This window comes from Oryctolagus cuniculus, chromosome 1 (genome assembly GCF_051225735.1).
Source record: "Oryctolagus cuniculus isolate XC-2025 breed Fujian yellow rabbit chromosome 1, ASM5122573v1, whole genome shotgun sequence".
Classification (NCBI taxonomy): Eukaryota; Metazoa; Chordata; class Mammalia; order Lagomorpha; family Leporidae; genus Oryctolagus; species Oryctolagus cuniculus.
The window spans coordinates 47822349-47845744 of NC_142867.1; the positions used below are offsets into that span (position 1 = coordinate 47822349).

A 23396-nucleotide genomic window follows, 5' to 3' on the forward strand; every position below is an offset into this window, starting at 1 on the left:
TAATTACTTCTGGATACCATGACACAGCAGGGATAATGTAGAAATGACTCTATATGGAGGGCCAGCTGCTCATTCTGTGTTTTTAGCATACTGTCTTAATTTCTCCTCAAAGTTTCAATTTATATAGAATTCTGTTGGAGCTGTTTTTAATTTTCTTAAAAATAATGATTGCTATTCTTAGGTCCTCAAAGGCTTCCTTTCCCTACTGGTTATAAGAGGCAGCGAGAATATGAAGAGGAAGATGATGATGATGATGAATATGACTCTGAAATGGAAGATTTTATCGAAGATGAAGGAGAACCTCAGGAAGAAATATCTAAGCACATTCGAGAAATCTTTGGCTATGACCGAAAAAAGTAAGGCTAAAGAAGATTTATATAAATGATAAACTTTTATTTTTAATAATTTGCATACTAGGGGAGAAAAAACTAATGGTAGAGGTACTGAACATAATTCTTAACTAGGAAATTTTGGGTGGTTAATATTTTAGAGTTGACTCAGAATACTTTGTGTAGTTATGTGCAGGAGTGCCAAAAATACCCTTTTGAAACCCTTGTCCTTATATCGTGTATTTAATGAGTTTGAAGCAGCTTAGCACAGTAGAAATAAATTGGTTTTGAAGTCACAAAGCCATCCACAGGGCAATATGAACAGTCAGTCTGATTTGACACTTGCTTTTCTTTGGTGTAAAAATTTTGCTGCTTGAAACTTTGGTCCCTGGACAGTAGTATGGAACTAGCAACATTGACATGTCTAACTTCTTACAAATGCAGGTTCTCAGGCCTCATCTTAGAATTACTGAATCTAAATTCACTTTATTAGATCCTCATGATTCATTCACACACACACATTAAACTTTGAGAAACTTAGGAAAGATCAGAGGTTGAAATAAAACTGCTACTTCAGGTATATAAAGTTGAGTAAATTATTATTTTTTAAAGATTTATTTATTTGAAAGGCAGAGTTACAGAGAGAGGTGGGGAGAGACAGAGAGGTCCTCCCATCTACTGGCTTATTCCTCATATGGCTGCAACGGCCAGGGCTGGCCTAGGCCAAAGTCAGGAGCTTCTTCCAGGTCTCCCATGTGGGTGGCAGGGGCCCACATGGGAGCCATCTTCTACTGCCCATCTAGGCACATCAGCAGGGAGCTAGATTGGAGGTGGAACTGTTGGGACACAAACTGGTGCCCATATGGGATGTGTCTGTCCCCTTTTAAAAATATTTTAAATCTGTTTGACACAGAGACAAAATTGAGCTACCATCTACTAGTGTACTCCCCAAATGCTCTCAGCAGCCAGTTGAAGGCAGGAACTGGGATCCCAACCCAGGCCTCCCAGATGACTGGCAGGAACCTAATTACTTGAGCCTTCACTGCATCCTCCCAGGATCTACTTTAACAGGAAGCTGGAATCAGGCAACAGAGCAGAATTGCATCCAGGGACACTCATGGATTGCAGGTGTCTTAACTGCCAGATGCCTGCTCCTAGCTATATGTTCTTGGTCAAGCCATCAATCTACCTAATTCATTTTACTCCTAAAGTCTTTTTATCTAAAATCATAAAGATCTCATGATGGCCCTAAAGCTGAACTGAGAGTAATAGATACAAAATAATTTTCACATGTATTATGCTTTCTGGATTTTTATCAAGTAAACATAGGTGAGTTGAGGAAGCGGGAAGCATACTGTTGGATTGGCACCTTCCTGCACCCGAGGTTTAGGAATAGTTGCCTTTTTTTTTTTTTTTTTTTTTGCTTGACAGATAGAGTCAAGTGACAGTGACAGTGAGAGAGACAGAGAGAAAGGTCTTCCTTCCGTTGGTTCACCCCCTAAATGGCCGCTACAGCCGGAACTATGTGAAGCCAGGAGCCAGGTGCTAGATTCTTCCTGGTCTCCCACGTGGGTGCAGGCGCCCAAGCACTTGGGCCATCCTCCACTGCCTTCCCAGGCCACAGCAGAGAGCTGGACTGGAAGTGGAACAGCCGGGTCTAGAACCTGGCGCCCATATGGGATGCCGGCACCACAGGCAGAGGATTAACCAAATGAGCCATGGCGCCGGCCCCAGGAATAGTTGCCTTCTGAGGATACCAAGGAATCAATTAAATTGTCTTTATTTTGGAAATCCTCTTGTCTCATCCTTTACCCTCTCTTACTCCCTGGCAAGAAAGGAGGAGTAATGGGTTTGATTTAAGGGAGATACTGACTTTAAAAGAAGATGGGGGTGAACACTGGGCACAGTATTAAGATGCTTGGGACACTCACATCCCATCTTGGAGTTTGGGTTCAAGTTCCAGCTCTACTTCTGATCCAGCTTCTTGCTGATGTACATCTTGGGAGGTAGCAGATGATGGCCCAAGTAATTGGGTCTGTTCCACCCATGTAGGAGACCCAGGTTGAGTTACAGGCTTTCTAGCTTCAGCCTCACCCAGCCCCAAGTATTACAGGTGTTTGGGGAGTGAGCCAGCAAATGAAAGATTTTTTTTTTCTTTCAAATGAAGTAAGTTTAAGTTTTAAAATGAAAAAAAAAATGTAGTTTTTACAGAAAACTGTTTTTACAATTTTGATTTCTTCTTACCAGATACAAAGATGAAAGTGATTATGCCTTACGTTACATGGAAAGTAGCTGGAAAGAGCAGCAAAAGGAAGAAGCAAAGAGGTAAACAACACATTTGCATAAAAATATCCTAAAAATTCTTTCCTGCTTGCTACTATAGTTGCACCACTGTGAACAGGGGTCTTGGGCCACACAGTTACATTGCTGCGTGCTGGCTGTAGGGCCTTTGACAGATTCCTGAGCCTTTCTAAATGTGTTGTCATTTGTAAAATGACAGGACCCTGCTTTACTCATTGAGGTATTGTGAGGGTTAAGACAGTGTTGTACCAGGCGATTCCTGCAGTGCCTCACATCTGTGGTACACAGTATTAGAGACCTCCCCTGATCTTGAGGCATTTTCTTTCCTCATTGGATACCTCTCAGTCTTGCTAACGTGTAACATTGCTGGCCCAAGGCACCACGTGAAGGTCTATTAGATTCCCTTTGCCTGATTCATTTTTGGCTAATTGATAGTAAAATGAACATTATTTCTGGGATAGAGATAATAAGTGATTTTTTAGTTTATAATATTAATAATTAGTGCTTATTAATTATAGGTGAATAATTCACCATAGTCTCAACGTTGCCACAATACTAAGCCTCTTTCTCCCTTTTGTTCTCCCCTCCTATAATTAAATAAAATACATTTATGTGTTGGAAAAGAATAAGAATAGGATGTTATTCAGTGAACGTTTCATGTTTGTTTTTAAAAACCTTTGAGGTGAATTTATATTTTATTTAATGGGAATATTTTATTATATGTGAGATCTTTTTTCTTTGCTTTTAAAAAAAAATTCTAGCTTGTGGGTACTGTCAGGTAAAGCCTAGAGGTGTTGGGAGTGAGTCAGCACAGTCCCTGAGCTCCCAGTAGAAATTTCACTCCTGCTTTTTACAGAAAGTGCTCATCTCCTGGGTACTGACAGATTCTCCTAAAATTCTTTTTGACAGCTTACGACTGGGTATGCAAGAGGACTTAGAGGAAATGAGGCGTGAAGAAGAAGAAATGAAACGTCGAAAGGCCAAGAAGCTCAAGAGGCATTAGTTGCTGCTTTTATTTATTTTTGTGAGATTCCTGGAAATACTGCTGTGAGGATTTCCTGCCTTTAGACTAAAGACGCTCCCTTACTGGTGTAGATTTATACTTGGGTACTCAAGGAGAAGGAATGCATATTGTCATTTGCAGGCTGTCATTTGAGCATAAAGTACTTTTAAATACTTTCCAGGGTAAAATCTATAACACAGATGATAAAATGCCCACTATGTGCTCTTATGAAGTTAACTGTTCGCAGATGCCAGCCTTGATCCTGATAAGCTATGCACTCTAATGTGGGGTCACTCTGCAGTCCTCCAACTTTTATTGTTCCTTTGCTACTTTAAAAGGAAAAAAAAAAAGATTGCCTCTGAACTTCTCTAATTCTTCTGCTGATATGTGAGTAGGGCCCTCTCCAGCTCCCAAACTTACTGTCTTTATAAAGAAACTGGCCTTTCTATGAATGTTGCCAGCAATAATGTGGCCTGTCTTAATCTATATGTTTGGATTCAGAACTTGAAAATGTAGAGTAGGCTTTATAATTATCATATGGATGTCATCCCTGTGATTCTGAAGTACAAAGTAGAATAAATTCTATTGTATTCTGTACTACTCAATGGATTGGATGCTGAGCATTCTTATTAATTTAGGTGATTGGACAACTAACAGAAATTTTTCCAGGTTAAAATACAAGAATATTCTCTTCCCAGTTTTCCTTTCAGATTTATTGTTATGTTGACTTTCATGTAATATACAAGGTCACTGTGCTGATTGATTTTTTACCTTACAAAATTCATTTTTATATTGAAGAAAAAATTATTTTATTCAAACATTAGATTAGAAAGAGTAATAGTTTAAAAAATAAGGAAGTGACATGTGAGGCTTCCCACCTCCCTACTTATAAAAATACTTCGGAATCCCAAGGTGCCCCGGTACCTTTTGATGTTAATGACTTTGCATTTTTAGCTTAAAATTCTTAGCAAATATTAATGGCAAAAACCAAAAACTAAATTCATCTGTATCAAGAGTACCAACTTCTCCTTTTGCCCATATTGCACTTTTATTTCAAACTATGCACTGTGAAGAAATTTTTTACCCCAGGTAGAAAAGCGGATGTTCCCTGTTCCTGCTGTGTTACAGGGCTGTGGAACTTTCTTCACTTTCACCCTTTTAAAGTCATATCTATTGACTTGCTATCACTTAAGCCTCAAGTCCAAGCAATTCCAATCAGGCTGACCTAGGATCTGGCTGGAAGGAGGCCACATCTCAAGGATCAGCAACAGAAGATGAGACGTGATAATGCTAGAGAGCATTTGTCCTTGACTGTAAATACTGAGGTTGGAGGCAGTTGAAATTAAGATGATAGGGCAATTCTATAATTCTGGCTCTCTTAAGCCACTGGACAGTAGGGAACAGGAATAGTAGTAGGGGTTGTCCTACAAAGAATCCTTACTCTTTAACAGGTCCAAATGTGTTTTATGTATTCCTTTTTTCCATAAAGTGTATTTATTACAGATTTTATCATTGATAGTCTCCCTTAATGGGACCATATGACCCTGTCCTTTAACACTGACTTACTTTGAATTGACTTTCAAATTTTGAAAGTGTGAGGATTTGATTTTAAATTCCGTAGAAGTTATCTTCATTGCTAGGAGTGACACCCTTTCTAACTCTCCACAACTGTCACACAAGTAGCAGAAGAGCCTGTTGACTTCCTCTTACCCATCTCAGTTACCATCAATGAAATCAATTAAGGGTAGTGTGATATTCCATTTAATAAATAGGTCTAGAACAGTATTTCTTTTGCCATTATTTATATGTTTCCCCTTTCAAAAGTATTTTTGGGGGTGATTTTTTTTCTTTCAGTGTCAGATTATGAAATCTAATTACAATCAAATTCTTGTTATAGCTGAAAGGTTTCCAGTGGCATAAACTTTATGATAATGGTGCAGTTTGTACAGAAAGGTACCACTGTGCTAGATTAAATCTCCAGAACTTAGTAGGAAGAGTCAGGTTGTAAACCTTGTATGTCTATTACTTCTGATGCTAATTTGTATAAATATAATAAAACTGTACTGTGACTTTCATTTTTTTAAAAAAGGAAAGTTATGAGTGAATCTTTTAACAGTCTTGGCCTTGTTGTCAAATCCTGTCTTCCATTCTGTTCTGCACTTCCTGACCATTCTTAGAAAAAGCTCACAAGCCTTTGAAGAAACTGGAATTGGCTGTTATTTGATCAAGGTTTACAAATTAAGTGCTTAATTCTTCATGTATCATCTACTGTTTTGACTTTCAGATTTTCTTAACATTTGAAGATGTGCCTTTTCTTGGGTAATGTTAATCACGAATGTAGTAATGTTATTTCACGATTGTAATAATGTTACATGATCATGGGTGTGGCATTCTCTAACTCAATTGATGTGAACAGAAAGTAGTTTTCATAAAACTCATGGCTCTGATTGCACAGTCCCACTTGCTTTCGATGTTACATCAAAGCAAGGGGCACTTTTCTTTTAAAGGCTACTTTCAGAACTTGTCTTTGTATTTTCTCTAAACTATAAATGCATTATGTCCATTTGGAGGCCAGGGTACCACATGTCACAGGGAGCCTTACATGTGTGCCGAGAGAAGGTTCAAAGACTGTTAACAAAAAAGAAGGTCTAAGGGAATGCAAAATTTCATTTTCTAATGGTAATCCCCAAGATTTTCTCCAAAAAATAAATTGTTGTTTTGCATTTTGTAACTTAAAAGCAGCTATTAGTACATTTCTGAGATATAGCAGGAGACCAAAACATTTTTGGAAAGAGAATAAATATATGAAGAGAGACTGGTTGTTTTATTTTCAATGTGCTGAATATATTAGACTACTATTTATTTTGTGAATGGATGTTATGAAATAAATATCCAGGTGTTTAGTGTATGATAAGATGGGATATATAGGTTTTTTTGGTATTACTAAATCCATCATGTCTTTTACATAATGGACAAATCAAGTTAAAAAAAAAACCTTTTACATAGCTTAGCCTGTTTTCTGGTGCTGTTGAACTACAAGAGAAAATACTTTTGCATATATACAGGTGAAAGTTTTTTTCAATTTATGTATACAAGACATTGTAGGCATTAAAGATATTTTATTGATATTTTTACTGGTTTGCATTTATTGGTCAAAACTTTGAACTGTTCCTTATCTCAGTACCCTGAACATTTTCCAATTAGAAATTTCAGTAGACTTGTCAGACTTAAGATAGTTTGTCTCCTGCACCCATTCCTGCGCAGTCTCCCTTACACATTCATATCTGCTCAGCCCCTCCTACCATTGATATCTCTCCTCTTCCCCCACCAGCTTACACAACTGTTCTCTGACAGCCAAGTTAAGATTGTAAGTGGTTAGAGCAATAAAATCTAGCTTTGTGGCTTGAGTTTTTGGAGGTATACTCAAATTGGAGGGAAGAAGCAGAACTGGGTATATGGTTCCTCTTGTCAAAATGAGCAGGTTTGGATCCCTTAAAATAAAGAATTTGGAATGGCTGAAAAGATGAGTTCTGGGAGGCAAGTGGGCAGAGAATGTAGCAACTTTACCTCATTGGAATGTGTTAAGTTTAGGTCATGTAAGATATGTCAGTACCCTAGATTTAGAAATTAGAGTTTTGTTTATGAATCTTAAATTCATTTTTTCATTACGTTAAAAAAGGGTACTATATTCAATGCAAGGAGCCACTTACTGTTTAGCTAACATACCAGATAAGATCAACAACATGTTTTCAACATAGCCAAAAGATCTACTTGGCCAAGAAGGGCACACTGACAGTTTCAGCTTATCGCCAGGCAGCCACTTTGTCCTCCCCCACCCCCTCACCTCCAGCTTCTCTACATCATATTGAGAGTTAACCAGTTAGCTTTTGTTTCTACTTTCGTTGCCTTTAAAAGAATCATCAGGTAACTTATTGGCTTTTCTGGTGAGAGATTTAGGCAGTAAGGTCTTGGATATCTCAGACTTCCTCAATGGACTCTAGCTCACAAAGGTGTACAAAGAAGATCAGGATCTGATCTTGACTCTGCAACCCAAAGCTATGTGTTGGCAAGATAATTAAGCCTCCCAACTGCCCTTTTGTCATTTCGACAAATGGAGCTAATACCCAGCTTCAGGTTATTAATGACTAAAATGCTTGAGTATCTAGCCCCAATATTAAAATGAAGCCCTTTGCCTTATTTGGGGGAAGCTTTGAGCTCTTAGTAATAGCTATGAAAAGGCCACAGAGAAATACCCTGAAAGAACCAGCTCAAAGTTGCTGCCAGGGAAAAAGGTATTAACTTGGAAAATAGGGAACTCTAGAGTCTCTCTGTACTAAGGACACAGAATAGGGGACAGTTTGCACAAGGGATCTTAATGCCAGTCGTAGAGACTATAGAACAAGTGACTGAATCATCTCCTGTCTACCCTGAGTACCTCCTCACCTCCATCCCCCTGCTCTGTGAGCTAACACAATACCAAGTCTTCATCTTAAAAAGTGCAGTGATTTTTTACGTAAAATGACAAAAATCTGGTGCAGTGACTTTATGCGAAACCAACAACAGGAACTGTACAGCTTGGTCAGGGTGAGCTTCAGAGCTGCATCATTTCACCAGGATCGTCCTCGCTTATTTCCACTGGGGTCTGGGGGTGAGAAAAGTGTGTCAGTGAGTCCAGTGGTTGCTAAGATGTAGGTAGGCCTGAGGCAACTGCTCTTGCCAAGGCGCGGCTGTGTCCAGTGTTTTCCCACATAATGCTCCTGATCCCAGCTGCCTGGGGACTTAGGAGAAGTATCAGCCACCAGGACCCTTTCAAACATGACCATTCACTTGAAGAGTAGTTCAGATTGCCAACGTGGGCTGATTTGGGAAATGATACTAAAGGCTGAGTCAGATGGGAGACCCAGATGGAGTTCCTGGCTCCTAGCTTCATCCTGCCCCAGCCTTGGCCATTCGGAGAGTGAACCAGGGGATGGAAGTTCTCTCTGTCTCTAACTCTGCCTGTCAAGAGTAAAAGAAATCTTCAAATAAGTAAAAGGTAAAGCTTTGACTCTGGACCAGAAATAGCCTTTCCTCTCTTTCCAAATGGAGAAACTTTATTAAAAAGAATAAAGACTTGTAAGAAACTACAAAAGATCACATAAAAGCAGGTAGCAACTCTTCTAATAGAGGGTGAATAATACCCATGATAGAAGCAGGAAAGCTACAACATATTTTTCTTTTTAAATAAAGTTACTGGAGTTGGGAACTTTGATGCTTAGTTTGGTTATCTAGGGCAATCTGTTTCAGAGTGGGACTAGAGGGCAAAGTTGAAGATCCACTTACCCCTCCTGGAGGATACCTATATCCCTTCCACATTGTCCCTGCAATGAGAAGCATCCATAAGACGACAATCATGCTGCAGCTTCTTGTTCACTTGGTGCAGGCAGGGGGAAAGGGTGGTTCTGGAAGATGTGATCTTTCCCCGGTATCCTGGGAACTAGGCTGTCTTCATTAGAGACCAGAGAGTGGATGGCCCAGCATGGCAGCTTCTAGCTGTGAGTTCTGAACTAAAGTGGCTCTCCGTGGCCACTGAAGGGGGCAGGGCTCAACACTAATTATGACATCAGCCCTTGTAACCTTGGGGACCAAGTCAGAGTGGGCAGCTATGGGATGGTTTGGCAGATGCTAGGTGTGTTAGGGCTAAAGAAACCTGTATCAGAAGGGCCTTGTTCTCTGTGACTTTGTGGTTAGGATCTAGGGGGCATCACACTTTTCTTAATTCATTGCCTGCCAAAATGTTTTAGTTTTATACAGTCATGCAAAACACCTGATTAACTTGGAGAATTAACTGGTTAGGTATGCTATGAGCAGTTAACTATAATATTTTAATTAGTATAATTTGTGACTCAGCTAAACAAGTGCCTGGGGCAGGCATCTAGCACAGGGGCCAAGTTTTGCCACTTGGGATGCCCACTAACCATACTGGGTGTCTGAGTTTGAGTCGTAGCTCCACTCATTTGAGCTTGCTTCTAGTGTGAATCTGTGAGAGGCAACAGGTATTGGCTCAAGTGCTTGGGTCACTGTCACCCACAAGGGAGACCTAGCTTGAATTCCAGGCTCCTGGCATCAGCCTGGCCTATCTCTAGGTGTTGCAGGCATTTGGGGAGTGAACCAGCAGATGAAACCAATCTCTCTCTCTTTCTTTCTCTCTCTCTGTGTGTGTATCTCCCCTTTCAAATAAAAATGAAAATAAAAAAATACACAAGTCCCAGTTCTTCCATCTGCATCACTACTCTACTCTCACCAAAATTTGCCTATTTTGAGCCAATGCTCTCACAGAAATCCTGGGGCAGAAAGGAAAAAAAAAAAAAAAAGACCAGCCACCATCACCATGTCCTGCTCTTGGCATGCCTGGTTTGACACCCCTACCTTCTGGATTAGCTTCTCCAAAAAACTTCTGCTCCTGTAATTAGTATATTAGTAGGATTTTGAGAATTAGTTTTTTTTTCTGACAGTAGAAACAGCTCAGAAACAACAAAACAAAAACAGAGCTGAATGAAATGGGGTGAGATGCAAGAAACCCAGGTGATGACTTTCTGGAAGGCCCTTAACACTTCCCTGTGGTCAGGCTGGTCTAGTGAAACAAAAGAGGCTTTATGTCCAGAGATCCATGTTTGGATCCCACCTTTCCCAATGAGCTGGTTTGTGTGGCTTTGGGTAAATACTTGGGGTCATTGTCACCAGTAAATCTTTGGTGACTGGTTTATTATTTTGCTGAATTGCTAGGTTAGTATTTTACTAAATGCTTTCAAGTTTGCATTAAGTGCTTTACACAAATTCCCAAATGTAATGCTCACAAAGATAGTAGGATGCTCAGGTATCTCCTGCTGTTTAGAACAGGGGTGGAGAACATCCAGCCTGTGGGCCATATGAGGCATGTGAAAGCATTTGGTCTGGCTCTGTCAAGCCAACCTCAAGACTCAAAAGGTTCCCCACCACTGATTTAGAAGAAACAACTGACTTCCAAAAAGTTCATTACACTTTCCCAAGGTCACATAGTAAGTTGCAAAGATAGGACTTGAGTTCATGTTAACTCCAGCTTCAGGATCTGCCTAAAGAGGTGTTGAAAATGCTGGTCAAATATATTATAGTGCTTGTGAGGAGAAAATAAGGTAATGTATAGGGAGTGTCAACAGAATACCTATGAGACTAGGTTATCAACGGGTCTAAGAACGTTGGCCTGCTGTCTCAGCACGCTCCTCAAGCCTCTTTCTCCACCACAAGCCTCAAATCATTTCCCCTTCCGCAGACTGTATTATGTCTTGCAGAGGACTAAAAGTTCTCCACTGAGATTTCAGGGCGCTACCAAGTTCCCTGGAAAGGCGGGGGCGGGGGGGAATCCAGCCCAGCAGGCTTGACTGCCCACTCACAGAAGCAGATCTTCATCCACAGCCCGACTCCTCGGCCGTGCCTTGCTCGCCTGAACAGACCGCTTCTCTTTCCACTTGAGGGTTGGAGGCTGAGGCAGAAAGAAAATAAAGGCAGAGAGAGGGCCCCATGCCCCAGCCCTGAGGGTCGCCAGCTCTGCGTGATGACTGAAAGGGCTGCTGTGGGGTCCCACCAAACCCCGCCATTGTCGTCCTGCCAGCAACCACTGATGCGCTCGCCCTAAAACCCCGTTGGGTGCTGTCTCCCGCAGACCCTTACACATGTCATCATGCCTTGAAATAACTGAAGTGGGATCCAAGGGAGAAATGAAAACACGTAAACGAAGGATGTCCCACGGGCATGGGAAGAAACCTGCGAAACTCACTCTGTCCCCATCACACCCTGACTTCTGATTGCTGCTGAGACCTCAACTATCTTTCCCGCTTGGTCAGAAGCCCTAACTGGGTAGGGATGCCCTACCGTGAACTCTGGAAATGTGCCCATGTAACATGCAAATCCAACAAAAAGCATCCAGCCAAGCACAATCATGATCAAAAGCAATGGCTAAGATACAGTAGAACAGTGAGAGACTGACTATGCACCGTGCTCATGAGACCCTCAGTTGGTAGAAGTCTCGCATATCAGTTCTAGTCCTTGGCTCCAAAGGATACACAGACCCCTAGTGGAGAAGCTGGAGCCTAGGCGGGCATTGTGACATCACTGTCGTGTGGCCCAGCCTCTCAACACACCAGTGACTGCCCCCAGACCAGCAGCTGAGCATGAAGTGAGCTCTATCGTTATTGCACAGCAGAACTTTAGTACTACTACTATTTTTTTTTTTTTACAGATTTTATTTATTTATTTATTTGAGAAGTAGAGTTATAGAGAGAAGGAAAGACAGAGAGAGGTCTTCCATCTGCTGGTTCATTCCCCAGTGGCCACAATGGTGGCGCTGCGCCGATCCGAAGCCAGGAGCCTCTTTCGGGTCACCCACATGAGTACAGGGGCCCAGGCACTTGGTTCATCTTCCACTGCTTTCCCAGGCCATAGCAGAGAGCTGGGTGGAAGAGGAGCCTCCGGGACAGGGATCGGCACCCCTGTGGGGTACCAGCGCTGCAGGCAGAGCTTTAACCTACTGAGCCACAGCGCTGTCCCCTTTCGTGCTGTTATTAATCCCCTCTTGCTGATGAGAAAACTGAGGCTTAATGTAGCCTTCACAAGGGCACACTGCTGGTGCTCCGGATCAGGGCCAAGACGTGGGGCCTGGCTGCCTCTTAGGAAGCTGGGCTCCCAGAGCACAGACTGGGATCTGGAAAGCTGCGTCACTAGGCCTGTGCCAGTTGTGAATGAAAAAACTGACACCTTCCCATTCCTGAAGCACGTCCCCTCCTGCCTTGAGGCCTTCTCACACAATTTTATACTCCCGTTCTTCAACACCCTTGGTCGTTCCTTCCCATTGGTTCTCTTTTCTTCGACATTAAGAAGCCACAGGCACTCAGCTGTTTTCCTCAAATAAACCTCCAACTGATGCTGTGGCTCCTCCCCTAACTTCCTGTTTCTTTTCCTTTTCTGACCAAACTTCCTAAACCAGTGGTCCACATGCCAAGCCTTGCTTCTCAATCCATACTCTTCTCCCACCCATTCCATTCTAGCCAGTCCCCAGTACTAGCCCCATCCCATCATGTTGATGTTTTCTCAGAGTTTGATGCTTTCTCAGAGGTCACCAAAGATCTTCTTTCGTCAAGACTAAGGACCTCACCTTGTTCCCTTTCACCTCCCTGCGCTGTCTCGGTGGACCCCTCCCTTACCCAGAGCTCTTCCAACATACACACTTTCATGTCTAGTATTTTATACCCCCTCTATTGTCATTTTTTTAAATTATGAAAGAGCTCTCATGAAACCATCCAAATATATGTGTGTGTCACCCTTAATACTTTCCCCTCTTCCTCCTCTTGTAACCAGACTGAATCCATCTTTTCCCTTTTCATAGTCTGATGAACAAAAACTAACTACTAAGCTTGTGACTGATTACCGTGTCTGTTCAATTCAGTGTTGCTTGTGAACTCCAGAAACTGCCAGCTAAACTTGCAAAGTAATCTGGCCCTCTCTGGTCAGCATGATCAGGGGTGAGAATTTATTTGAACAGAATGTCTAGGGGTATGAATAAATAAGGACACAATAAGCATAGACTGTAGGCTGAGTGGGCTTCATCCTGGGTAAAGAGACACTGAGATCTCTTTAACACAATACTTCACCTTTCAGACCCCAGCTAAGTCACACTTTGTAGCTGCTTAGTTTTACCAAAGACCCTGCTATTCCGTCCTCATGATAAAGCCAAGCCATCCGGCCGGCCCCGCGGCTCACTAGGCTAATCCTCCGCCTTGTGGTGCCGGCACACCGGGTTCTAGTCCCGGTAGGGGCGCCGGATTCTGTCCCAGTTGCCCCTCTTCCAGGCCAGCTCTCTGCTGTGGCCAGGGAGTGCAGTGGAGGATGGCCCAGGTGCTTGGGCCCTGCACCCCATGGGAGACCAGGAAAAGCACCTGGCTCCTGGCTCCTGCCATCGGATCAGCGCGGTGCGCCGGCCGCAGCACGCCGGCCGCGGCGGCCATTGGAGGGTGAACCAACGGCAAAGGAAGACCTTTCTCTCTGTCTCTCTCTCTCACTGTCCACTCTGCCTGTCAAAAAAATAAATAAAAATAAAAAATAAAAAAAAAAAGCCAAGCCATCCAACAAGGACAAATAACAAGGGCACAACAAGCGTAGACACTGGGTTGAGCGGGCTTCATCCTGGGTAATGAGATACTGAAATCTCCTTGATGGGCATATTTTGCTTCTTTCAGATTCCAGCTAAATCATATTTTGCAGCTGCTTACTTGTGCAGAACATCCTGCTGTGCCTCCTCATGATAAAGTCAAGCCATCAAACAAGTTTCTCAAGGAAACGTGATGTCTGAGACTGATAAAATACCCTGTAAGCAGATCCACAGTTGGCTCCAGGACTTAGCTGCTCCTGTCCCCCAGCAGCCCAAACCCCTTCTGCACTCCTAAGAAGCTCCAGATCGCCCTCACAGAGGAGGGTGATCCTAGTCTACCTTCTCATCCACCAGTGGGATTATTGAACGTTCTTTTTCCTTTATCGTCAGTAACATCCTCAACTCTCATCCCATCCTGTAACCAATATTACTACCAGTACAGCATCCAACTCTGTGCCAAAGACTTCTCCATAAATTTACAAGTGTCGGTCTCCACATAGATTTACATGGGGATATAGGTTTTCCCCAGTGTTGTTTAATTAGAGGTGTTCATAATATACATGCCACTGTCAAATTTTGCTTTTCTCCTGTAACAATACATCACAGACATCCCTCTGGGTCAACTGATAAAAAGATCCTACGTGTTTCATTTTTGTTTTAATAATAACCTTTACTGAGGTATAATTTATATATGATAAATTCATTCATTTTTACTGTACACTGAATGAGTTTCAAAAAAATGTGTCAATCTCATAACTATCACACTTAGGATAGAAAATAATCTGATCATCTTAAAAAGTTCCCTCATGCTCTTTTGCCATTAATCTCCTCCCTCAATTCCTTGGCTCATGGAAACAAATAGGTACATTTGTATTGTCTAAAACATCATCTAAGCAGTATAACTTTCTTTCACTTAGCGTAAAGCTTTTGAGATTTGCCGAATCTGTTGTATAATAGCATGTTCTGTTTTACCAAATAGTATTCCGTTATGTGAACAGATCTGTTTGTCAATCTACCTGTCAAAGAACATTTGTGTTGTATCCAGTTTGGGGCTTTTATGAATAGAGATGCTGTAAGTCTTTGTGTGGTGGTCTTCAAAGTTTTGATTTGTCTAGGGTAAATACTCAAGAGGGTGATGATGTGATCATATGGTAAGTACCTGTTTAAGAGCTTTTCCCAACAGTTAAGATGCCCATATTCCACATTGCAGTACCTGAATTTGACTCTGCTCCAGTTCTTGATTCCTAATTATGCTAATATAGACCCTAGGAGGCAGCAATAATGGCTCAAGTAGTTGGGTCCCAGACACCCATGCAAAAAACCTTGATTGAATTCACGGCTCATGGCTTTAGCCTAGCCCAGCCTAGCCCCAAATGCATGCATTTTGGGGAGTGAACCAGCAGATGGGAGACATCTCTGTCTCTGTAACTATCAAATTAATTAATTAAAAGAAAACCTTTCTCTATCATTTGCTCCCACCAATTTGATATTGATATGTCTTTGGTAATTTTCTACATTTCTTCTTGGGTCTGGGAGTTTATGACTTTTCATCATATTAGAAAATACTTAGGTATTCTTTCTTCTAATACGTTTCCTGTCCTCCTCGCTCCGTCTGTGACTTCTACTGCATGTTAGACTAGCTGAAATTGTGCCGTAGCTTCCTGAGGTCATTTTCCCAAACAGTTTGTGTTTTCTTTTGTATACTTCTCATTGCTATGCTTCGAATTCACTCATCTTCCCCTACACGGTCTAATCTTCTGTTAATGTGTTTCTCATTTGATGTTGTAAGTTCTCTGTAAGTTCAACCTAAAAACAATTTTAAACATTTGAAAGGCAAAGAGATGGGGGAGGGGGACAGAGAAATCTCCCATCTGCCAGTTCTCTCCCTAAATGCTTGCAATTGCTGGGGTTTGTCCAAGCCAAAGTCAGGAGCTGGGAACTCAGTTCAAGTCTCCCACATGAGTAGGAGGGACCCCACTACTTGAGCCACCACCTATCACGTATCAGGGAATTAGCAGGAAACTAGAATCCGAAGTGGAGCTGGGATTCAAACCCAGGCATTCCATATGGGGTGTGGGCATCCCAAGTGCCACCTTAAGTGCTGGGCCAAATGCTCACCCCTAAACTTACACTTGTTGTATCTTTCACACTTCCCTACATTGTCTTCATGTTTTCCTTTATATCCTCAAGCATAGTTTCAAAATTTATAATAAACCTATTAAAAACACTGTTATGGTTTGGCTACTAGTTTGAATGTTAAATGTCCCCAAAAGTGAGGCAGGCATTTGGCCTTATGACACCCACACCCTGTATAAAGGTGCCTGGGTTTGACTCTCAACTCCACGCCTGATTCCAGCTTCCTTGCTAACGCACACTTGGGAAGAAGCAGCTGATGGCTCAAGTAGTTGGATTCCTGCTACTCACATGGGAGACCTGGATTAAGCTTCCCACTCCAGACTTTGGCCTGGCCCAGCCCTGGCTGCTGTGGGTGTTTGGAGAGTGAAGCGGTGGAGGGGAGAACTCTGCTTGTCTTTCTCTCTTTTCAAATTTAAGTGTTTTGAAACAAGTAAACATGTTAAAAATCAGCATGTATGTTTAACTGTAGTCTTTTTCTCCTCCGCAAAGCTGTCATTAATGCATCTCTCATTCCGTAAGACCTCTAAATCAAGAAACAGATAACACAATTCTAACCTTCAGCTTCCTCATTAGAACTCGGGTAATAACCTGCCCAGGTCATGGGGTTTTGTGAAGATTAACTGAGATAAAGCATAGATAATTCCTGGCAAAGTGCCTTCTGCACAGACACACACCCCCCCGCCACACACACACACACACACACACACGGATGTAGAGTGCTCTTAGTAATTATACAAGAAAAGAATTGGTGGTTTAGATGGAAGCCCTCTTCCGTAAAAGGCTCCTTTCTTTTTTTTTTCTTTTTAAAGATTTATTTATTTATTTGAAAGTCAGAGTTACACAGAGAGAGAAGGAGAGGCAGAGAGAGAGAGAGAGAGAGAGAGAGAGAGGTCTTCCATCTGCTGGTTCACTCCCCAGATGACTGCAAGGGCCAGAGCTGTGCTGATCCGAAGCCAGGAGCCTGGAACTTCCTCTGGGCCTTCTAATGTGGGTGCAGGGGCCTAAAGACTTGGGCCATCTTCCACTGCTTTCCCAGGCCATAGCAGAGAGCTGGATAGGAAGTGGAGCAGCCGGGACACGAACTGGCGCTTATGTGGGAGGCAGGCACTGCAGGAAGTGGCTTTACCTGATACAGTCCCAAAAGGCTCTTTGAAGACTTCAGAGCCTTGCTCAGGCCTCGCTGCTAACTTGATGCCTTTCCTTTGATTAATGGACTTCCAGCAGGATCTAGTACACCTTGGAGTCGCTGGGAGTCCTACTGTTTGTAACGTTTGCTAAATCTGGCTGAGGTGCTTCCCTGTAATCTTCCTGCTACCTTGTCTCCCGGCTTCCACTCTTCCCTCCCCCTCCCATGGGTCTCTTCACAACACAGCAGTTTTTATTTTTCTTTTATTTAAAGACTTATTTTATTTATCTGAGAGGCAGAGTTAGAGAGAGATGTCTTCCATCTTCACCCCCTACATGGCCTCAAAGGCCAGAGCTGGACTGTTCTGAAACCAGGAACCAGGAGCTTCTTCTGTGTTTCTCACGCAGGTGCAGGGCCCCAAACATTGGGACCATCTTCTGCTGGTTTCCCAGGCTATTAGCAGAGAGCTGGATCAGAAGCACAGCAGCCAGGAATTGAACCTGTGCCCATATGGAATGCTGGCACCACAGGCAGAGGCTTCACCTACTGTGCCACAGCATTCTCCCCCCCCCCCCCCCTTTTTTGGTAAAGATTTATTTATTTATTTGAGAGGCAGAGTTACAGAGAAAGAGAGAGAGAGAGATAGAGATAGGTAGAGAGAGAGAGAGAGAGAAATATGAATCTTTCATCCACTGGTACACCGTCCCCCCCCCCCCCCCCCCGCCATGGCCACAATGGCCAGGGCTGGGCCAGGCTGAAATCTGGGTCTTCCATGCAGTACTTGGGCCATGTTCTGCTGCTTTCTCAGGGACATTAGCAGGGAGCTGGATCAGAAGTGGAACAGCCAGGATTCGAACTGGCGCCCATAGGAGACACCGGTGCTGCAGCAATGGCTTTATACACTGTGCCACAACATTGGCCCCAGCAGTTATTCTTTTTTTTTTTTTTTTTTAAGATTTATTTTATTTATTTGAAAGAGTTAGAGAGTTAAAGAGAGAGAGAGAGAGAGAGAGAGAAGTCTTCCACCTGCTGGTTCACGCCCCAGTTGGCCACAAGAGCTGGAGCTGTGCTGATCCGAAGCTAGGAGCCAGGAGTCTCCTAGCTGGGTCTCCCACACGGGTGCAGGGACCCAAGGACTTGGGCCATCTTCTACTGCTTTCCCAGGCCACAGCAGAGAGCTGGATCAGAAGAGGGGTAGCCAGGACTTGAACTGGTGCCCATATGGGATGCCTGCACTTCAGGCCAGGGCTTTAACCCGCTGCACCACAGTGCCGTCCCCCCAGCAGTTATTCTTTTAACAATCAGTCTATGAGAATATTTCAGACTACTATAGAGAGAGTTTGGAATGCTCCTAACAAAAAGAAATGATAAATGTCCAAGGTGCTAGATAGCCCAATTACTCTGCTCCAATCATTTACGTGTTGTTTACATATACTGAGATGCCACACTGCACTTCATAGCTATGTGTAATTATAGATCAGGTAAAAATAATTATGTATATTAAAAAAAACCCTCAGATCACACATTACTCCTCTGTTCAAAACCTTCCCATGTCGCCTCTTTCCCTCATAGTAAATGCCTGGGAATGAAGAGCTGGCCCTGACATTGGGGAAGCTGTCTGACACCGACCTCTCAGGGTGTGAGAGAAAAATGAATCCAAAATTCAGTCTCTCCTACTCCTCCCTCACAACGCAGATCACTTCCATGACCTCAAAAAGAGGTGGGGGGTTTTCTCCACCAGCAGCCAGCAAGGATTCTGCAGCAGGTACCAGTGGGGCTGTCATGTAATTCAACTCACTTCTGACCGTGCCTGCCTGGAGACGGCATCAGATCCCACTGGTTGCGGGGCTCAGTCCCCAAGTCTGCCCGCACTTCATGCCCACGCACAAGTTCAGGTCTATAAGACTTTTGATCAACTAGCTACAAATCGGGGTTTCCCGCCCCCCCTTCTCAGGCTTTATTCATTGGCGAGAGCAGCTGACAGAACTCTGAGCAACACTATACTGACAGTTACTGGTTCAATATGAAGACTGTTTCAAAGGATACAAACAAGCAGACCGGAAAGACAGCAGCACGGAAGCTTCCGTCCGCGCAGCTGGGGTGTGCCACCCTCCCGGCACCAGAGGACTTCTCGCCGACCTTCCTGCAGGCCTCCACGTGTCCAGCTGTCCAGATGCCCTCCGAACCCTGTCCTTTTGTATTCTCAGGGTGGACATCATTGTCCATGATTGGAGCATAGACAACTATGTAGAAACGCAATTCGTCAGAAAGGGTATCCTCTAATGCTAATAGAGTGGGTGGGGAAAGCCATCAAGGCTGTCTCAGATTCTTAAAAAAAAAAAGATTTACCGGGCCACAGTCGTGGCGCAGCGGGTTAAGCTAATGCCTGCAACACCCACATCCCATAGGAGAGTCCTGGCTGCTCATTCAGCCCCCTGCTAGTGTACCTGGGAAAGCAGTGGGAGATGGCCCAAGTACCTGGACCCCTGTCACCCACGTGGGAGGCCCAGAAGGACTTCCAGGCTCCAGGTTTGGGCCTTGCTCAGTAAAAGCTGTTGAGACCAATTGGGGAATGAACCAGCAGATGGAAGATCTCCCTCTGTCACTCTGCCTCTAAAGAAACAAATCTTTGAAAAAGAAAAGATCACTGTGCAACCCGGGAAACATCTTCCTCTACACGTGACTACTGCTTCTTGGCTGATTATAGCTTTGCCCATATTATAGATAATATTTATTGAAATATTCCAGTCACAGAAACATCCATGCTTCCCAACAGCATCCAATCTGGAGTGAAGCTTCATTTACTTAAACCTTCCCTAAACCCTTGATAAATTCCTTCTCACACTGTCCTCACTGAGCTGTCCAGCCTTTCCCCACAGCACCTGCTTCCTCTCTGCCGGGAGTGATGAACCCAGCTTGTCCAGCGGTGTGCTGCTGATGGCCTCTGGCAGGACAGCACGGTCTATAAAACCCCACAGAGGTGCTCTGACTTAATCGCAGCTGTCACCTACAGGGCTGGTGCTGGGCCCATCCCCAGAGTCCATGCTAATTAGCTGACTTAGCCATTCCACAATGAATGCGTATTTCAGAACACCATGTTGTACATGGTCAATATTTACATTTTTTTTTTTTTTGACAGGCAGAGTGGACAGTGAGAGAGAGAGACAGAGAGAAAGGTCTTCCTTTGCCGTTGGTTCACCCTCCAATGGCCGCCGTGGCCGGCGCACCGCGCCGATCCGGTGGCAGGAGCCAGGAGCCAGGTGCTTTTCCTGGTCTCCCATGGGGTGCAGGGCCCAAGCACCTGGGCCATCCTCCACTGCACTCCCTGGCCACAGCAGAGGGCTGGCCTGGAAGGGGGGCAACCGGGACAGAATCCGGCGCCCCAACCGGGACTAGAACCCGGTGTGCCGGCGCCGCTAGGCGGAGGATTAGCCTAGTGAGCTGCGGCGCCGGCCAATATTTACATTTTTATCAATTAAAAATTAATTTGTAAAACATGAGTGTAATTTCTAACAAGTTCGGGTGGTGCTGAGGCTGTAGGTCTGAGGATTACACAGGAAGAGTCGCTGTATTCTAAACCATTTGTCCCTGTCACTTCCTCCTCTGACTCAGCTGGTCCACCTGTTATTTCATTCTATGCTAGGCACACTGGTCTCCTTGCCGTGCTGAGCTGAGCCTCCCCGGCACATGCCTGTGTTAGGACTGCCCTTTGCTTGCCCTCTCATTTGGAATTTTCTCTCTTTTTTTTTTAAGATTTATTTATTTATTTATTTATTTGAAAGAGTTACAGAGAAGGGGAGCCAGAGGCAGAGAGAGAGAGAGAGAGAGAGATCTTCCATCTGCTGGCTCATTCTCCAAATGCCCAAACAGCAGGGGCTGAGCCAGGCCAAAGCCAGGAGCCAGGAGCTTCATCTGGGTCTCCCATACAGTTGCAGGGTCCCAAGCAGTTGGACCATCTTCCACTGCTTTCCCAGGCCATCAGCAGGGAGCTAGATCAGAAGTGAAACAGCAGGACTCAAAACAGTGCCCATATGAGATGCGAACACACAGAGGCTTCACCTTGTACACCACCTCGCCAGCCCCCTAATTTGGAATTCTTATTCCTTCACCTTCCAGTGAGACCCACTGATCACCTCCCCCAATCCTTGTAAAACTTTATTCTCCACAACACTTAATCATCTCCTAACATATACTTTCCTTGCCAGATTTACTGTTTTGCTCCCAGTCTACTAATAACAGAAGAGCAGCCTAGGGCAGCATATTTTTATCTATTCCGTTCAATGCTATACCATCAGACCTAGAAAACAAAATAGTTGGCAACTAATAGGTGCGCAACAAAAGTTTTCGGATTGAATAAGTAAATGCTCCTTGTAGCTTTTCACTTTTCCTAACTGAATCAGTGACCTTGGCTTTTCTATGAATACGATCACCGACCCGCGACTTTGTAGCCATAGTGGCTCAAGCCTGGGATAGGGAGCAGCTAAGTAGCCTCCCAAGTCAACGGGAGCAAACGCCTCCAGACATGACTCTCTGCTGCAGCTCCTCTTCAGCTTCCTTCTCCAGAAGACCTCAGTCACCAATCTCAACCACTCCCCCCACCTCCCCAAACCTCCCCACCCCACCCCGTCTCCGGTTTTCAAACTATCCCCCCCCCCCCCCCCGCTGTTTCTTGCTCTTTCACCAACAGGGCCATGGCGCTACCTTACTTAAAAAAAGAAAAAAGAAAAAAAAAAAAGCAACCCCGCCCCCCACGCTGCGCCACTCTGATGCACCTGCTCAGTTCGCTGAAATGGCTCCTGCACGTTGTTTCCCTTTTGCATTCCATGAATTTTGCTTTAACGTTCCACTAACTCCTCCTCCCCAAATTTTTGGTCTTGATCTTTTTCCTACACTCTGCTGAATTTACTACGTCCTTCGGAAAACTCCGCGTGTTACCTCCACCTCCTTTATTGCTTCCACTCGGGTCCTCCTCGTGTCTCTCTTCATGAGTGTCCCCCACTTCCCGTCCAGCCAGCCCCGCGGCCTCTCAGGGTTCACGCGGGACGCGAACTCGAAGCAGTGAACGAGGTGGACTCTAGCCTGCAAGGGGCGTGGTCTTGGGCTGGTCGGGAAGTTTGGTCCTCCGCGGCTTCCGTGCTGGAGCGGGTGCGGAAGAAGGTCCAGGTGCTGGGGTCGTGGAGCGTGGCCTGGGAACCTGGCTAGAGATGGAGTTCGACTGCGAAAGTCTGAGACGGCTGCTCGGCAAGGTGCGAACAGCTCGCTGGGCCGGGGTTGGGGTCCTGGGATTTGGGGGAGCGTCTCCGCCCCTGGCCGGGCTGCTGCTTCGCGGTGCCCCGCCTGTCTGGGCGCTGGAGCCGAGGCGGGCTGGGCAGCAGCCGGCTGTGAGCAGCGATCCCAGGCGGGCAGCGGGGGTCGGAAGGCACCTCTCCCTCCCTCCCTCCGTCCTGGGGCCCGGCCTCTGGCTCCGGCCCAACTCCAGGGCGATTCCTCACGCCACCATCTTCACCCGCCCCAGCTCCCGCCCACCCTACAGCCACACCTTTCTCTCTGCTGAGATGACCTGCTCCCTCCCCCGCCTTTGCCACTCGTCCTCTGTGAGCCCCACTCCCGAACGTTGAGTCATTCCCTACTGCCTGCTGTCAAAAATAGCCATGGCCACACTGCGGAGCAATTATGTGCAAACCTGCTTCTTGGTGTGACCCTTTACCTGCCGCCACACCTGACAGAAGGCCTGGGTAGATGCAGGAATGAAGACAGGGCATGGAGGCCCAGGAGAGGGCGTGCTGATCGTGGACGGTTGAGGAGGGGAAGGCTGACCCACGTTTAGGAAGCCTGACTAAAGTGAGTTCCAGGTCCTTCTTAGGCCAGGCTCTCATTCCCCACCGGTGCCGGCTGAGGAAATTCTCCTTTTCAACTAGTCTCCTAGTTAAGTGATTTTTAAGAAATTATTTATTTATTTGAAAGGCATAATTACAGAGACAGAGAGAGACCGAGGTCTTCCATCTACTGATTTACTACCCCAGATGGCCATAATGGCAGGGGGTGGGCCAGGCAGAAGCCGGGAGCCAGGAGCTTCATCCGGGTCTCCCACATGGGTGGCAGTTGCCCAGGTTTTTGGGCCCTCCTCCGCTGCTTTCCCCAGGAACTGTATCGGAAGTGGAGCAGCCAGGACTCCAGCCGGCACCCGTTGGGATGCTTGTGTTGCAGGCAGTGGCTTACCTGCTGAGCCACAATGCGGGGGGGCCCCCAGTGAGTCTTAACTCTTGACTTCCCCATGCAGAAACCATACATTTAGGTCATTTTTGTTGAACTTGCCTATGTCTTTGTTGGGGCAGTTGTCAA

General features: G+C 44.8%; 3 protein-coding genes across 9 annotated transcripts in view; 2 read left to right on the plus strand and 1 right to left on the minus strand.

Annotated features, from left to right (window-relative positions):
* The window catches only part of SPTY2D1 (SPT2 chromatin protein domain containing 1), a 25463-nt gene extending 18696 nt beyond the window's left edge, over nt 1-6767 (plus strand). Inside the window, exons 4-6 of the mRNA XM_002721371.6 lie at nt 182-356; nt 2577-2654; nt 3540-6767. Of these exons, the coding sequence (XP_002721417.3) occupies nt 182-356; nt 2577-2654; nt 3540-3633 (347 nt within the window). The 3' untranslated portion in view covers nt 3634-6767. The remainder of the gene's footprint in view (nt 1-181; nt 357-2576; nt 2655-3539) is intronic.
* MISFA (mitochondrial sheath formation associated) lies at nt 6733-23040 on the minus strand. Of its 2 annotated transcripts, XM_089327836.1 has the most exons (5): nt 22762-23040; nt 21990-22252; nt 11043-11131; nt 8956-8993; nt 6733-8275 (listed from the first exon to the last, which is right to left on the minus strand). In XM_089327836.1, exons 1-4 carry the CDS (start codon nt 22928-22930, stop codon nt 8972-8974), a joined length of 543 nt encoding a protein of 180 aa, XP_089183962.1. In that variant the 5' UTR covers nt 22931-23040; the 3' UTR covers nt 6733-8275; nt 8956-8971. The 2 variants fall into 2 exon arrangements, 1 of the variants encoding a protein (XP_089183962.1); XR_011388103.2 differs by lacking the exons at nt 6733-8275; nt 8956-8993; nt 11043-11131; nt 22762-23040 and adding an exon at nt 20795-21043 and having other exon boundaries at nt 21990-22125.
* The window catches only part of UEVLD (UEV and lactate/malate dehyrogenase domains), a 63333-nt gene continuing 62106 nt past the window's right edge, over nt 22170-23396 (plus strand). For 5 of the 6 annotated variants that reach the window (XR_016230539.1, XR_016230553.1, XR_016230549.1 and 2 more), the window contains exon 1: nt 22170-22300. Coding sequence is in view for 2 of the 6 variants with exons in the window: in XM_008275125.5 (XP_008273347.3) it covers nt 22259-22300 (42 nt within the window). In the remaining 4 variants the exon portion in view is untranslated. The remainder of the gene's footprint in view (nt 22301-23396) is intronic. The other variant, XM_089327818.1, reaches the window with a different exon arrangement.